The sequence below is a fragment of the Leucoraja erinacea genome, chromosome 34 (genome assembly GCF_028641065.1).
Source record: "Leucoraja erinacea ecotype New England chromosome 34, Leri_hhj_1, whole genome shotgun sequence".
Taxonomy (NCBI): domain Eukaryota; kingdom Metazoa; phylum Chordata; class Chondrichthyes; order Rajiformes; family Rajidae; genus Leucoraja; species Leucoraja erinaceus.
Window position 1 is genome coordinate 6,830,323 of NC_073410.1, and position 17,587 is coordinate 6,847,909.

The window sequence follows — 17,587 nt, forward strand, 5'->3', positions numbered from 1 at the left end:
TTAAAATTGATTTGATTGCAACTAGAGTTTGTACATAGAATGTATTACGTTATGACATAGTTGGCACCTAAAATTAGGTACCACTGTATTGTTTTGTATTGTATTAACTTCTAATAAAAGAAAATAAAATACATAAAATTTAAAAAAAAAAAAAAAAAAAAAAAATGATTTGAATCTTATTTACACAAGGAGCTGCAATCTTGAAGGCAAGGTCAAACTTATAAAAGATTAGCTGGAGAAACCCAACATCACTGTCATTGTCTCAGAAACTAGCATTGCAGGAGGCACAGAAGTAACCAAACCAGGTTCAAAGTTACCCGCTCGTTCAAGGTCACAGGCTGGGATTTAAGGCTTAATCCACTTCATTGTAAAATTAGATTTCCACTTCAAAATTGGAACACGAGCAGAGATTTTACCGATTGGAAATTTGTGCGATCAACTCCTGATCAAATTCAATCACGGTACTTTGACAAAAGCTCTATCTGCAAACATTTCATTAGTGGTTAGATTTAGCACTGCTGGTGGTACAATAGGGGGTGATTATGGGTGGGATGGGCAAGAGAAAAGCTGTTTAAATTATTCCAATTTTAACGAGTCTGTTGAGGGGGATGAGCATTTTAATTCCATGTTCCTCTGAAAGTCATTGCATTAAATCCTGTTGTCTCCTGTGACTGTTAGCATAAAAGATGAAATGCCCTCTCCTTAAAAGGCAGGCAGACTCACTCAGAGGTAGGAGAAATAAAATGAAACACTGCTGTTTAAACTAGATCATTGGTGTGGTGAAGAGATGAATCTGTCAGAATAGAAAGATAAATCATTTGGAGCACAATGTCCAAATTGGAGGGAAGGATGTATAAGGATAAACTGGGTCATAAGCAGTTTTTGCCAAGCAGAAGGATGCTAAGAGCTAACATTATAGACATATATATAATTATTCCTTCATCAATAGTGCAGTTAGCCATTGCCTGCCTCCCATGATGTAGATATTCAAAACTGGAAGGCATAGTTTTAAGGTGAAAGGGGTCTGCAGGGTATATTTTTCACACAAAGAGTGATCAATATTAAGAATGAGCTATTAGTGAAGTCAGGAATAGGAGTATTTCAGAGTCATCTGGATAGTACTGGAATGAGCAAGGCATTAGTGGACATGGAATTAATGCAGATGCTCGTTCACACTGAAGATAGACACACAATGCTGGAGTAACTCAGCGGGAAAGGCAGCATCTCTGGAGAGAAGGAATGGGTGACGTTTCGGGTCGATACCCTTCTTCAGTCTCTTTCTTCAATTTAAAAAAAAAACATTTATCAAGCCAATGTATGTATTTTGAGTGTGGGAGGAAACCGAAGATTTTGTAGAAAACCCACGCAGGTCACGGGGAGAATATAAAACTCCGTACAGACGGCACCCGTAGTCGGGATCGAACCCGGGTCTCTGGCGCTGCATTCACTGTAAGGCAGTAACTCTACCGCTGCGCCACCGTGACTGCAGGGAATTGGCTGTGAATTAAGTGACATTAATTCTAGCTGATTGAAGCGAGACCTTGATTCGGAGCACAACCTCCAGGCATTCTCGGGATCTGGAGCAATAATGGAAACTCAGAAAACCAAATGTTTCCTGCCTCATTCCATGGTGCCATTCAGATGCAGTCAAAAATGTTACCTTGAGTCACCTCCCACCTCAGCTAGGACCAGATGGCAAGTTAATATGTTTACAACTTCACACTGGGAATATTAACTCTTAAGACCTTGCAGAGAAACACACAGCCAGATTAAATAGCGAGCTGCCTGAGCTTGAGGCTAAAGACCTTAAATTCTCAAATGCAAATGCATACAACAGCACTAGTTGTGCTATGTGCTCCCCATAATCAATATGTTTAACTCCATTCGGTCAATGGAACTGACTATTAGTGGAGGTTCCTGTGGATGGGGAATAGGGTAACGCATGGTCTTGGTCTGAGGACCCATGTTAATTTCAATATGATACGATGGAACATTATTTATCCCAGGAGGGAAGTTGGTCTGCCAACAGTCATACGGGGTGAAAGATTGCAACCGTCACGTGGTCCGCCCTGTTTCGACTAATGCAATCAACTCGACGTGCACAAACGGAAGATCAAATAGAACAAATTGTCCAACAACTTTAGGCTGTGCACGTCACATGAATGAAGAAGAAGAAGAAGAACGGTCATACAACACAACAAGATACATGAAGTTAAAGTGATGAGTGGAAAGTCCAGGATTGGGGATGTGCAAAGATTGGGGGGGGGGGTAGAGGAGTCAGTCTACCCCATGACAGAAAGGGGAGGAGTTGTATAGTTTTATAGCCACAGGGAAGAAGGATTGTCTGTGGTGTTCTAAATTGCATCTTGGTGGAACCAGTCTGTTGCTGAAGGTACTCCTCATGTTGACCAGCGTGTCATGGAGGGGGTGAGCTGTATTGTCCAAGACCATCTCCAAGTGAATCCAACTCTACCCCCTAGTTGGAGCCACCCATCCTGATGAGCTTGTTGATTCTGTTGCCGTCCCCAGCCTTCGCCCTGCTGCCCCAGCACTCGACAGCGTAGAAGATGGCACTAGCCACCGCCGGTTGATAGAACATCTGCAGCATCTCACTGCAGATGTTGAAAGAGCGAGCCTCCTCAGAAAGTACAGGCGGCTCTGTCCCTTCTTATACAGTGCCTCAGCGTTCCTGGACCAGTCCAGGTAAACTCCAAGGCACTTGTACGCTGTGTCCTATTGTGTCCTCAAATAAAAGGATATCCAAATAAACCTCTCAAACACAAATCACAATGAGACGTGACTGCACAGCTGTATGATTTGAAACTGGATCAATATTAGCATGGCGCCCAAGCTAGGCGACTCGCTGCGTGCTGGTCCCAAAAGTGGATCGGTAACAATTCCTTACAATCACTCCACTCTTAAAACTCCACTCCAACGGCAGCATTTCTTACTACCCTGTGGATGGCTTGATTGTAACCATGTTCCTGTTAAGGGGCGGCACGGTTGTCTGCTGCCTCACAGCACCAGAGACCTGCGTTCAATCCTCACTACCGGTGCTTGTCTGCGTGGAGTTTGTACGTTCTTCCCGTGACCGCGTGGGGTTTCTCCGGGTGCTCCGTTTCCTCCAGCATTCCGAAGATGTGCAGATTTGTTGGCCAATTGGTTTCGGTAAAAATTGTAGATCGTCCCTAATGTGTGGGATGATGTTAGTGTACGGGGTGATCGCTGGTCGGCGCATACTCAGTGGGCCGTATATCTGAAATAAATGGAGTATTTCTGCTGACGGGATACCACACAACAAACAAAGCTCTTCGTTTAAGAAAAACTGTAGATGCTGGTAGACAGGTAGACGCAAAATGCTGGAGAAACTCAGCGGGTGAGGCAGCATCTATGGAGAGAAGGAATTGGTGACATTTCGGGTCGAGACCCTTCTTCAGACCAAAGATCCTATAGATAGACCACTCCTGTTAAATGCAATGGGCTGACGTGTAGTACGCAATGGAACGGAACGTGGGCCTTTTTTTCATCCATTTCCGTAACCGGAGCCGACCCGACCCGACCCGACTCGACCCGCAGTGTAATCAACGTTGCGGGGGAACAGTTTGTGTTAATAAATTAAAATTCTGAAAATGAGAAGATTTTTACCAAATAACTTTTATTTTTACGAGGATGTTTCCGTAACCGGCTTCCGTCTCCGCACTAGTATCTTTGCTCCGCTACGGGATCTTGGGTGTGGAGACGGAAGCCGGTTACGGAAATGGGGCCGAAAATGACCCATGAATCTGCCCATGACCGTACTACGTCTTTTTCGTCGAGTGGACTATCTTGCTCGCTATAAGATCTTTGCTTCAGACTAGAGTCAGGGGAGGGGGTAGGACAAAGAAAGAATGTAGGCGGAGACAGTGGGAGAACTGGGAAGGGGGGGGGGGGGGGGGGATGAAGAGAGAGGGCAAGGGCTACCTGAAGTTAGAGGTCAATGTTCAGAACAAAGCTTTTCACTGTACCTCATTACACGTGATAATAAACTAAACCAATTTAGAAGCAAAAAAGCAGGTCCTACAGTTACTGTGTGTTCTCTCGTACAGGGAAAATAAATTTAGCCTTCCCCAGTTAAGGTTGCAATGATCTGAGACAGATCTATGTCTGGAGTATGGCAGACAGTGTTAATAGTTGAGGGAGAACCACCATCATGGAGTAAGCCTCGATCAATAGATAAACCGGATTCTACCTGGCTCCCAAGTATCGTTTTCCAATGATGCTCTCAAGCCCACCATCACCTTTCTGCCCCCAATACATTGGAGAGGTAGTTCAAAACATTTTAATCTGCGCACCATGAGGAACCCCAAAGCAAACACCAAACTCACTTCAGTCTTGCACAGACATTTTGACAGCTGGATACAATTTTTATAAGCATCAATCATGTAAAATTCAAAGCAAGCGAAACCCAGCTCTCCGTGCTACACTCCAGATTTCTAGTTTTTATAGTTTGTAGATTTTCAGGTCATGAGAAAGTCCCCCCACATCATTTGCAACTGAAAACAAACTTGTTTCCATCCTTTCATAACTTCATAAGTGATAGGAACAGAATTAGGCCATTCGGCCCATCAAGTCTACTCCACCATTCAATCATGCCGGATCTACCTCTCCCTTCTAACCCCATTCTCCTGCCTTCTCCCCACAACCCCTGACACCCGTACTAATCAAGAATCTTTCTATCCTTGCCTTAAAAATATCCATTGACTCAGCCCCCACAGCCTTCCATGGCAATCAGAACTTGGACTTGAAACATTAAAGTTTTTCCTCTTTCCAAAGATTCTGCCTGGCCCGCTGAGTGCGTCCAGCAGTTTCAGTTTTTATTTCAGATCAACTCAAGCAAAAATCTGAACTTTAATAGCCTATTGGAATTTATCTGGTTATTTATGTGTCTGTATATATAGATTCAATGGTATATGGACACACTGATCTGTTCTGAATTTATTTATGCCTACTATGTTCTGTTGTGCTGATGCAAAGCAAGAATTTCATTGTCCTATCTGGGACACGTCAATAAACTCTCTTGAATCTTGAATCTTGAGATATCCACAGCTTTCAACGTTCATACATCAGATCTGCCAGGATTGAGTTCAAGACAGTAAGGAATCTGCAGATATTCCTTAAGTGGGTAGAGTGGATGTGGAGAGGATGTTTCCATTAGTGGGAGAGTCTAGGACCAGAGGTCATAGCCTCAGAATTAAAGCACATCGCTTTTAGAAGGAGATGAGGAGGAACCTCTTTATTCAGCGGGTGGTGAACCTGTGGAATTCATTGCCACAGAAGGCTGCGGAGGCTTTCAATGGATATTTTTTAGGGGGAGATAGACAGATTCTTGATAAGTATCGGTGTCAGAAGTTATTGCGAGAAGGCAGGAGAATGGGGTTAGGAGGTAGAGATACATCAGCCATGATTGAATGGTAGAGTAGACTTGAAGGGCCAAATGGCCTAATTCTGCTCCTATCACTTATGAACTTATGAGGGTTAGTTGTTAAACAAATAAAAACTTTGCTGATGATCTGCTGATAATGAGTTAATGTGGTACTTGGGAAGTGTTGGAGATTTAGGGCAGAGGGTGGGAGAAAACTTTTTGAAGCTGTGGAAGCCAGAGTTAGCAGAGACCACAGTAACAATAAAGAGTAATGTAAAAAAGCACTTTAAGGAAATAAGAGGGTTGAGAATTGCTGCTGATGTGAAAGGTCCACTAAGCTGTCTGTGTCGTAACTTTGGTGGTGATTTAAAGCATAAATCAGCTTTAAATGTTTCCCGATGGTGTTCAGAGTCAGGAATAGGGGTCAGCCAGTTAGGATGGAGATGAGGTGAAATGCAGTAGCAAATCTCCCAGCATCCACAATGCTCTGGAGGTGGGGGAGGTGTAGGAAGACCCATAACAAAGATGGAGATCAAATGTCCAAGCCGCTGAGGGTGTCCTCCAGTCCCGACGTCGGACTTCCATCACCCCGGCCTGAACATCGGGCCGCCCGTAGCGGGTACAGCGGGGGGTTTGGGAGCCTCCCCCCTGACCACGGGAGGCAACAGAGGAGGATGGATGAACTTTGGAGCCTTTCCTCACAGTGAGAAACTTTGATCCCGCTGTGTGGGGATGTCTGCGTTAAAGACTATCGTGTTCTGTGCTCTTTATTATTCGTATGGCCGTATGGCGACCACACATTTCACTGTACCAAGTGGTACATGTGACAAATAAATGTATCTTGAGATTAATAGAGTCTTGGGCATCGCAGGAACCAAGGGGACACAGAGACCAGGCAGGGAAACGGACGAGATAATGGGTCAGTCGTAATCTTTAAGTAGAGGAACAGACTTGATGGTTTTGTGACCTATGCCTGTTGCTACTTTGCACATTGTTATGTTGTCAATAGCTCCAAATGACTCCTTAGCTATCAACTAATAGCTTGGAAGCAGTTGACCAGCTTGCCCTGCTGGTCTGGTGGATTTAAAATCAGAAGGTATCACGTTATTCTTGTTAATGGCTGAGCAATTAGAGATTTTGAGCATCTGTTTCAGGTAATTACACCTGCCAAATGTGGCCATCTTGTGTGCAATTCCTAATTCAAAACCATCTGTTTATAAAATAATCACAAATATATTCTGTCTTCCATCTACTTTGGAAAAGCAAACAAAACACCCACTGTTTTGCGGGGCCACAGCAGCGCAATTTTGATGTAAAATTTACAGGCCATTGTTGGAATGGAACAGAGAGCATAATGGACACCTGGGACTGATTATGAAGCTATAAGTATTCTAACAAGAGGCTCAAATGAGATTCAACTCTTGAGAGCGATACTGAAAGTGGTACTAATTAACATTTAAAATCTAAAATGGGATTAGTGTTTTAAAATGAGCTTGTAAATAATAATAATATGCATTACTCCTATTTAAGATGTTTTGTTGGTAAGGCAGGAGGAGTATATAAGGGGAATGAGCACACAGGCTGTTGATGCGTACGCTGTCCTTCATGCTCACTGTTGTAGACAAGGTGGCCCATGAACTTTTGTAACTTAGTCGATGCCAGACACATGGCGACTCTTTGTATAATGTCCAGGTGAGGTCTGCTGTATGATTTTCCTGGACTGTACTCGAGGCCTAGATGGAGTAGATGCGGAGAGGATGTTTTCACTGTGGTAGAGTCTCAGAGGTCATGGCCCCAGATTTAAAGGACACTTCTTTATGAAGGAGATGAGGAGGAATTCATGATGGGCTGAATGGCCTAAATAGACAATAGGTGCAGAAGGCCATACGGCCCTTTGAGCCAGCACCGCCATTCAATGTGATCATGGCTGATCATCCACACTCAGTACCCCGTTCCTGCCTTCTCCCCATATCCCCCAACTCCGCTATCTTTGTATTCTGCTCCTATCACATGAACCTATGAATTGGAGAGGTACAAAGGCTTGTTGCGTTGGAAGAAATCAGAGAGATAAAACTACAAGAGCCAGGGTGGGATTTAAGGCTGGGTTTTTATGATCAGAGTTTGCTCAAATGATATTGGTCATTCGATACAGGGTGCTGGATGGAAGAGTTGGTGCTAGCTACAGTCCAAGCACGAGTTTTGGACAGGATTTAGTTTAATGAAGAGTTGAAAATGACAAATCAGTCAAAGGCTGCTGAAATACCAATCTTGGTAAAAATAAAGAGCGTGCATGTTTCAGCGACCATGGGTAACATTGAAACCACAGTAAAAGTGTGGACTGTTGCTCAGAAACCCCATCGTAGGTTAAAAATAAAACTGCAAAGACTGGTTCAGCCTTAGGAAAATGTATAACATAGAATGGAACCACACAGCTGTGGTGTCCGCAGAGAAACGGAGTGGCACGGTGGTGCAGCGGTACTGCCTTACAGCGCCAGGGACCCGGGTTCGATCCTGACTACGGGCGCCTGTCTGTACGTTCTCCCCGTGACCTGCATGGGTTTTCTCCGAGATCTTCAGTTTCCTCCCACACTCCAAAGTTGTACAGCGTTGGTCGGTTATTTGGCTTTTTGGCTTGGTATAAATGTTAAATGTAAAACACATCATGTAAAACAATTGTATGTAGGGTAGTGCTAATGTGCGTGGGGTAGTGTATGTTAGGGTAGTGTTGACGTGTGGCGATTGCAAGCTCGGTCGGCCTAAGGGCCTGTTTGCGCACTGTATCTCTAAACTAAACATTTCTTTCTTCCTATTATTTTAATAAAGGATAACATCTGCTCAGCCTGTACTGAAAATATCAACCGTACCATAATTTATTGCACACATTTACTGCTGACAATTTCAACAGGTGTCCCATCATATTCTATTTTCCTTTAAAGAAAAACAACACACACACACCAGCCATTAATTGAACCAGAAATTTCTTGAAATGGACCATAATTAACACAACAATGTTCCCTGATTTAGATTCAGTTCCAATGCGTCTGATTTCACAGGATGCGGTACAATTCCAGAAAATTATTCTTTGTTAAGACCACCTGCAGATCCCACGGTAGCCCATCTTTGGAAGACTTCCTTTCTTCCTTATATCAAATTCTTGGAGAGTGCTGGAAATTATCCATTCAACATCAAATTAGTGTAATGAGCGAACGACTCTCACGGCAATAATTACCGACCACAACTGGAAGCGACCACTATTTCTCAGAAGAAGACAAAGGAAAAGCTTCTTCGATAGACCTGCAGGTGCAGCAGCAACAAGCACCTCACAAGGAATATCAGAGCTCCCTGATGTTTCTTGGCAAACGTCATGGACACTATGAGGACTAGAATAATTCAAAGACACCTTGCATTTAATTTGCCGGTTTGTTAAAAAAACATCTCATCAAAATCATTACTTTCTCTCCCTTCTTGGCAAAGTAGTAAGCACATCAAGGCATGCATGTGACCAACAACATGGACTGCATTGGAAGAATATGATGGATTAACACAGCCGGTCAGGCAGCATCCGTGGAGGGAATTGATAGGTGATGTTAGAGGGAGTACAGAGAAGGTTCACCAGACTGATTCCAGGGATGTCAGGACTTTCATATGAAGAAAGATTGGATAGACTCGGCTTGTACTCGCTAGAATTGAGAAGATTGAGGGGGGATCTTATAGAAACTTACAAAATTCTTAAGGGGTTGGACAGGCTAGATGCAGGAAGATTGTTCCCGATGTTGGGGAAGTCCAGAACAAGGGGTCACAGTTTAAGGATAAGCGGGAAATCTTTTAGAACCGATGAGAAAAACATTTTTCACACAGAGTGGTGAATCTCTGGAATTCTCTGCCACGGAAGGTAGTTGAGGCCAGTTCATTGGCTATATTTAAGAGGGAGTTAGATGTTCCCTTGTGGCTAAAGGGATCAGGGGGTATGGAGAGAGGCAGGTACAGGATACTGAGTTGGATGATCAGCCATGATCATATTGAATGGCGGTGCAGGCTCGAAGGGCCAAATGGCCTACTCCTGCACCTATTTTCTACGTTTTAGGTTGGAACCTTTCTTCAGAAGCGAGGTATTCCAGCACGTTGAAACCTACTCAAGATTCCAGCATCTTGTGTCGTTCCTTGTGTCATCGCGTATTGGAAGATCCAGGTAACACCATTTTTAATTTTCTTGTCAACCGCTTAAGAACTTTACTGCATTTCTTCAGGGGAAAATCATTTCACTCTGCATAAAACTATTTCCTAACTTGCTGTTCCAAAACAAAATAAGTGGTACTCACGAGGACATGGACAAGCATCATTCCGACCGTGGCGTTCTCGTACAAGCTCACGTTGTAGAGCGGCTGGCTGAATACTGGCCGGTTGTCATTTTCATTGACGAGGTCAATCTTCACGCGTGCAAACCCAACGTGATCAGAGAAGGTCTCGTTCGCAAAGAGCTGTTGGCGGGACGGAGGAAGAAATGGGTGTGAAAAACGAGTAGGCTCAAAACTGCACTTTGGTGAAGATTCAGGGACCCAGGGGTACTCCAGCACCCCAGAACACAACCACTATCATCGCCACCACCCCCCAAACACTGCCTCAAGACAGAAGAGTCAAGAGTCTTCAATTGTCGACAGACACAAAATGCTGTAACTCAGCGGGACAGGCAGCATCTCTGGAGAGAAGGAGTGGGTGACGTTTCAGGTCGAGACCCTTCTTTAGACCAAAGATCCTATAGCAGAGCAAGATAGACCACTCCTGCTAAATGCAATGGGCTGATGTGTAGTACGCAACGGAACGGAACGTGGGTCTTTTTTTCATCCATTTCCGTAACCGGACCCGACCCGCAGTGTAATCAACGTTGCAGGGGAACAGTTTGTGTTAATAAATTAAAATTCTGAAAATGAGGAGAAGATTTTTACCAAATAACTTTTATTTTTACGAGGATGTTTCTGTAACCGGCTTCCGTCTCCGCACGATTATCCTCTGGGATCTTTGGTGCGGAGACGGAAGCCGGTTACGGAAATGGGGCCGAAAATCACCCATGAATCTGCCCGTGACCGTACTATGTATTTTTTGTCGAGTGGACTATCTTGCTCGCTGTAGGATCTTTGCTTCAGACTAGAGTCAGGGGGAAAGGGAAATGAGAGTTTATAGACGCAGAAGTAGAGAGATATAGAACAAATGAATGAAAGATGTGCAAAAAAGGAATGATGATAATGGAAACAGGCCATTGGTAGCTGTTTGTTAGGTGAGAACTTGGTGTGACTTGGGTGGGGGAGGGATGGAGAGAGAGGGAATGCTGGGGTTACTTGAATTTAGAGAAATCAATATTCATACCAAAGATAGACACAAAATGCTGGAGTAACTCAGCGGGACAGGCAGCATCTCTGGAGAGAAGGAGTGGGCGACGTTTCGGGTCGAGACCCTTCTTCAGGTCTTCTTCTTTGGTTTTCTACAGGTCTGAAAAAGGGTCTCAACCCGAAACGTCACCCATTCTTTCTCTCCAGAAATGCTGCATGTCCCGCTGAGTTCCCCAGCATTTTGTGTCTATCTTTGGTTTAAACCAACATCTGCAGTTCCTTCATACACTCATAAATATTCATACCACTGGGTTGTAAGCTGCCCAGGCGAAATATGAGATGCTAAAGGGCCTGTTCCACTTTCATGACCTAATTCACGACCTCTGTCGAGTTTGCCCTTGACTAATACTCGCAGCAATGTTGTCACATGCCGTAGGAGGTTGTGGTAGGTCGTGATGCTTGTCGTAGGTACTTGTGGCATCAAGTAGGTCGGGGCGTTTTTCTAGCCTGATGAAAAATGTCCACGAGTAAAAAAGGTCGTGAATTAGGTCGTGAAAGTGGGACAGGCCCTTAATCCATCAACTCTTTAACTTATGCTCTGGTTCTGGCATTTGGAGAAGCCCATTCTGTAATGAGTCGAGTCAAACACACATCGAGATGCAACACATGTTTATTAAATCTACCTACAGCATCGGTCTGCAGGACATTACAGTTCCTAGCAGCTACTCATACTACGGATATATGAATCTCATATTAGGCAGAGCAAGTACTAACAAGGACTACAATTGGCTAGTAAGAAATACCCAATCTACATCTTTCCTTGTAGAAACAAAAATAAAGCATCGATAGGTGGGAACATGGCGGCTGAGCGATATAGGAAACGGAACGTTAATAACGCACGTGGGGAAGTTTATAGAGTTACACAAAATCACCGGATCTAATGGGTGGCCTGTTAACCCGTCTGGCATGTGTACGGGTTCGAATCCGCCTCACCCCACTTTCACCGGAGAAGGGGATGTGACTGGGGACCCGTCGGGTGTGGTACTAACCAGCACGACAACTGGCTAGTAGGAAATAACCAATCTACACACTTCAAACACTAGCCACTCACAACACTCAATTACAAATTTGTCTCAATGCCCCAAGGCGCTGCTGTATTTAAAACTATTTCACTGTAAAAGACATGAGTTGGACAAATTATAAAACGGGGGGTGCCGTCCTGTATGGGTACGACTGCCCAGCCTACAGCTGTGTAGATTTTCACCTCTTTTTCTTATTTTTAGTGAGTTAAAGTGTTTTGTTTTTGGAGGTTTAGTCTTTTTTGTGTGTGTGGGGGGGGGGGGGGGGGGGGGGGGGACTGCTTTTCAGGGTAAGAAAGCGGCCGTTCCAGGTATCCCAAGCCGTTGAGAGGATTCTCCCGATTCCCGCACCATCATCCGGCGAGAACGGCCTGAAACATCGGGACTCCGTAAAGGCGACTGCGGAGGCCTCAATAGGCCCGACTATGGGTGGACATGGGGATGGGGACTGGACTTTGTGCCTTCCCTCATAATGGGAACCATTGTGGGGGGGATGTTTTTATGTTTAAATTTCTTTATTATTGTTATGTTGTATTCTTTTTAATGTGCTGCAATGGCAATCCGCATTTCACTGCACCAATTGGTGTATGAGACAAATAAAGAACCTGTGAACCTTTGAACATGGCTACATTTGTGTTCTTTTCCAAAACTACAACATGCAACACTGGCAGTCAGCAGAGCGCCTGCACTTGGTATCAGAATGTACAGTTGGTTCCAATTACGTATCTTAATAAATGAATCTAAACTACTCAATCATACAGCAGATTTCCATTACTCCCTTGGTAATGGGATGTGAATACACAGCACCGTTCCTAATTGAGACCCAAAGGCAAGCATGTTTATGCATGAGCCTGCGAAAAGCAAACACTAGTGACAAACTGAAGGATATTAGAGAATGCTGAAAGGTAGATTGGCATCAGGCCATTCCAATCTAGGGAAATTACCTGTTTAAGAAGGAACTGCAGAGGCTGGAAAATGTTCTCCCCCCCCTCCCACACAACCTTCATCAGTCTGAAGAAGGGACAATTTTCAAAAGCCAATGTTTTTTTTAAAGTTTCTAGAGATACAGCGTGGAAACAGTCCCTTCGGCCCACTGAGTCTGTGCTGACCAGCAATCACCCCATACACTAATGCTATCCTACATGCGAGGGACAATTTACAATTTTACCAAAACCAAATAATCTACAAAACTGAAGATTCAGCCGGAAACGTTGCCTATTTCCTTTGCTCCATAGATGCTGCTGCACCCACTGAGTTTCTCCAGCACTTTTGTCTACCTAGGGAAATGAACTGCTGTAGAAACAACTAGGACAGATTCTTCTGAAGTGACAAAACCCTCGTTGGCAAGGTGGTTACGGGTGCTGACTGCACGGAGTTTGTACGTTCTCTCCGTGACCTGCGTGGGTTTGCTCCGGTTTTCCCACGCGCTCCAAAGAGTGCTGATTTGTAGGTTAATTGGCCCAAGTGTGTGTAGGAAAGTCTACCTTTGCGGGGATCGTCGGTCGGCTCTGACACAGTGGACCGAAGATCCTGTTTCCGCGCTGTATCTCGAAACTAAACTAAATAATGAAAAGGTGTATTTTGGTTGGAGGAGTTTACGCAACCCTTGGAAAATTTAGAAAATGAGATAGATGAGCAAATGAATCCAAGAATCCCGATTCAGAATTCAGTAAATGTGCCAAAGAAAGTTAACAAAGCTGCCAAAAGTAAAAACAGTGAGGCAGAATTACTTTAGCTTTTAGATTCGTCACATCAAGGTACAGCGAATAGCTTTGCTTTGCATGCTATCCAATCAAATCAGATAATACCACACAAAAATAAATTAAAAGCCAAATTCAAGTACAATAGGCAGAGCAAAGGAGAAGAGAAAAAGTGCAAAATATAGTTCATACAACGTTGTAATGCACCAAAAATTGTCTCCAGTGTGAGCAGGATAGTGTTAATATGTGGGGATCGCTGGTCGAAGGACCTGTTTCCGCGCTGTATCTCTAAACTAAACCTGCGCTACTTATTACAAAGACCACAGAGATATGCAAGAGACAGCAGATTCGGCATTTAGTGGAAAGATAAATAGTTAATCTATCAGGTGCAGGTTTCTATGTTTGAATTGGCAAAGATAGGAAAATAATTTAGCTTCCATTGTCAGAGAAAATGGGGGAGGGATGATTAAAGGTGATTGTCTCCGATCAGGCAAGTTAGGTGAGCTAATTAGAACAATTACCTGCGCTGTACGTTTCATTGTGAATGGTGAGGCTGTGGGACATGCCTGCCTACACAAATAAAATAAAAAAGGTTGAACCCAAACGATGACAGTTGGAAATGACGAGTTCTGAAACAGACTAACAGAATGAGTGAGCGACCTTCTGTTGGAGGATTTGACCGTGAAGTAACTCCCAGCTGCTGACAACACGGAACTTGCTATCTGCTGGAGCAGGAGAGGAAAACAGACTAAATCAAGGCTGTCACGGGTTACGAGTTCCAAAGATTCTGAATTTCATAAAGATTCATAATCCACAAAGAATCATCGTCGCGGGGCTGGAAACTGGAAGTTTCCTGAGCTAATTCTGTTACCACCATCATCGATTGCAACAAGTGATGGCTCCCACTGATTGTCGCCGGAAGCTTGCGTCCTTTTCAGGACGGACGATGACAACGAGGCCGACATTTGTTACAAGATGGACATGAAAAGAAGAAAGACAAAGAATCATGTAACCTTGTCAGCGCCCTTTCTGTGGCTACTCTTTGCATACCTTGGGTACTAAAAACAAAGAATATCACAGTGATTTGTCACATGTGACAATAAACTACCGTTCATTCATAGAAACATAGAGAGTAGGTGCAAGAGTAGGCACTTCGGCCCTTCGAACCAGCTGATGGCTGATCATCCAGAATCAGTACCCTGTTCCTGCTTTTTCCCCATATCCCTTGATTCTGTCAACCTCAAGAGATATATCTAACTCTCTCTTGAATACATCCAGTGAATTGGCCTCCACTGTTTCCTGTGGCAGATAATTCCACAGATTCACAACTCTCTGGGTGAAAATGTTTCTCCTCATCTCAGTCCTAAATGGCTTACCCCTTATTCTTAAAGTGTGACCCCTGGTTCTGGTCTCCCCCAACATTGGGAACATTTTTCCTGCATCTAGCCTGCCCAATTCCTTATGAATTTTTAAGAAGGAACTGCAGATGCTGGAAAATCGAAGGTAGACAAAAGTGCTGGAGAAACTCAGCGGGTGCGGCAGCATCTATCGAGCGAAGGAAATAGGCAACGTCTCGGGCCGAAGAAGGGTCTGAAGAAGGGTTTTGGCCCAAAACGTTGCCTATTTCCTTCGCTCCATAGATGCTGCCGCACCCGCTGAGTTTCTCCAGCACTTTTGTCTACCTTATAAATTTTATATGTTTTTGTAAGATTCCCTCCCATCCTTATAAATTCCAGTGAATATAAGCCCAGTTGATCCACTCATTCATTATTCACAAGGAGAGGAGATTGCTCCTCATTTTCCGGCATCTGGCCTGCCGTCTCTCTCCTGGGTTCTCCATATCAACGAAGATGCTCAGTGAAAGGTGGTTAAGTACATCAGGAGAAAGAACTGCTGGATGGAAGGAGGCATGTGTGGGGAATTAATTCATAGTAATTGGACTAAATAGCTCCTTTATACGCTGTGTTTTTTTTTAATGGAAACAGCCATATCTCCGAGAACATTCACATCGCAGATCCAATATTTGTGTTAGAATTATAGTCCAATCATCGCGATTATTATGTTATCAACCCTGCAAGTCAACTCCTTTTCAGGGACTTTTAAAGGAACACCTACCTTTATCCACCTCATTACACTGGTTGACGAGGCAATTACACAACCACACACAAACAAGCATACTGTGCACATATGGCCTCGTATAATACTGGTTAATGACGGAGCTCAGCTCAACTAACATTAAGACACAAGGCCTGCCTCAGATATGTCTGCTTTATAAATAAGAACTATTAAGCCATTCCATGTTCTAGCAGCTATGAGCCATAAAGATACTTGGGGCTGTTAAACCTGAAAATCGCTAGCTATTAAAAAGCTGAAGGAACAATTAAGCAACTCAAAGGAAAATTGGCCATTGAGGAAAATTCCAACGCTGCTTCACGCTGGCCTCCAGCAGTGACTATTAACAAGATGAATATAGTAGCCATTTTTGGAACAGCAAAACTACGCAGCTTATCAGAGAGTATTCAGGAAAATCTCCACCTCCTGAACCTCTTTGAAAAAGGCCTTGGTCCCGACGAGAAACGTCACCTATTCCTTTTCTCCAGAGATGCTGCCCGACCCTGCTGAGTTACTATCAGCCATGATCATATTGAATGGCAGTGCAGGCTCGAAGGGCCGAATGGCCTACTCCTGCACCTATTTTCTATGTTTCTATGTTTTCTATGTTACAGCACTTTTGTGTCTGTCTTCGGTGGAATTGTTAATTGAAACACTAAAGTAGTTCAGGAACTCAGCGTCTCTGGAGGTAGTGGACAAGTAAAGTTTCAGGTCGGGATCCTTAGCTACACAATGTATACGGAAAATGTTTAATTGGAAGTGAGGGAAGGTCACTGTTAATACATTACCCATGGGTGGCATGTGGATTAATGACAAGATATAGCCATGATCTCAGGTTACCTACTCCCAGCTAACAATAATGTATTCTACATGTTCCTTGATCTCCACTCCCTTTACCCCGTTTTCACACCTTACACTTCCTTATCTATACATCTCCAACCCCCACCCCTAACATCAGTCTGAAGAAGGGTCTCGTCCCGAACCGTCACCCCTTCCTTCTCTCCATAGATGCTGCCTGTCCCGCTGAGTTACTCCAGCATTTTGTGTCCAATACGCCTGTATGTATTTTTACCAAAGGAACAGCTCGTGAAGCAAGATTTAACCGGGACAACTTACTGAAAACTGGTAGTGGGCGATGCGCTCGTAATCCAAGGGCTCGGCCACTCGCATCCGGATATCGATCTTGCCCTGGCCAGACGTCGGGGAAATAGTGAAGTGGTCAGAGTTGTTTCCAATGAGCTGGACGTCAAACATGTTGTTGGGAACCTGGGAAGAAATCAAGTAGAGTAGTGGCTATGATGATTTGGAATGTCAACACCATCTTCCCTCCTCTTCCCTCTCCCCTCTCCCATCGGGCAAAAGGTATAGAAGTGTGAAAACGCACACCTCCAGGTTCAGGGGCAGTTTCTTCCCAGCTGTTATTAGGCGACTGAAATCACCCTACTGCAACCAGAGAGCAGTCCTGAACTGCTATCTACATCATTGGAGACTCTTGGACTATCCTTGATTGGATTTTACTGGCTTTATCTTACACTGAACGTTATTCCCTTTGTATATTTGTACACTGTGAATGGCTTGATTGTAAGATGTGCTGTCTCTCCGCTGACAGGTTAGCACGCAACAAAAGCTTTTCACTGTACCTCACAAACTCACTGTCAACTCACCTTGACCAAATCACTGGGCTTGTGCAACAGTTGAGTCGAGTTTATTGTCACATGCACAAATACAGTGATGTAAAGAGAAACCCTTTTCCCAGCAGCATCATGCCTACTTAGATGCAACACTCAAAACATTAGTTAGACATCAATTATACAAGACAGTGCAAAGAAAAATAATGTGCCAAGTAAGACATTAGTGCAAAAAATAAGTTGGAGAATAAGTCCTTGGTAGATAAGGTTTTTGAGTCATGGAGTCATACAGTGTGGAAACAGGCCCTTCGGTGTAACTTGCCCACACCGACCAACATGTCCC

At 44.0% G+C, this 17,587-nt stretch overlaps 1 protein-coding gene across 2 annotated transcripts in view; it reads right to left on the reverse strand.

Moving 5' to 3' along the window:
* cdh23 (cadherin-related 23) overlaps positions 1–17,587 on the reverse strand; it is a 533,293-nt gene that overhangs the window by 302,528 nt on the left and 213,178 nt on the right. For both annotated transcript variants that reach the window (XM_055661759.1, XM_055661758.1), the window contains exons 12-13: positions 16,733–16,882; positions 9,721–9,879 (exon numbers count right to left, since the gene is read on the reverse strand). In XM_055661759.1, the coding sequence (XP_055517734.1) occupies positions 9,721–9,879; positions 16,733–16,882 (309 nt within the window). The remainder of the gene's footprint in view (positions 1–9,720; positions 9,880–16,732; positions 16,883–17,587) is intronic.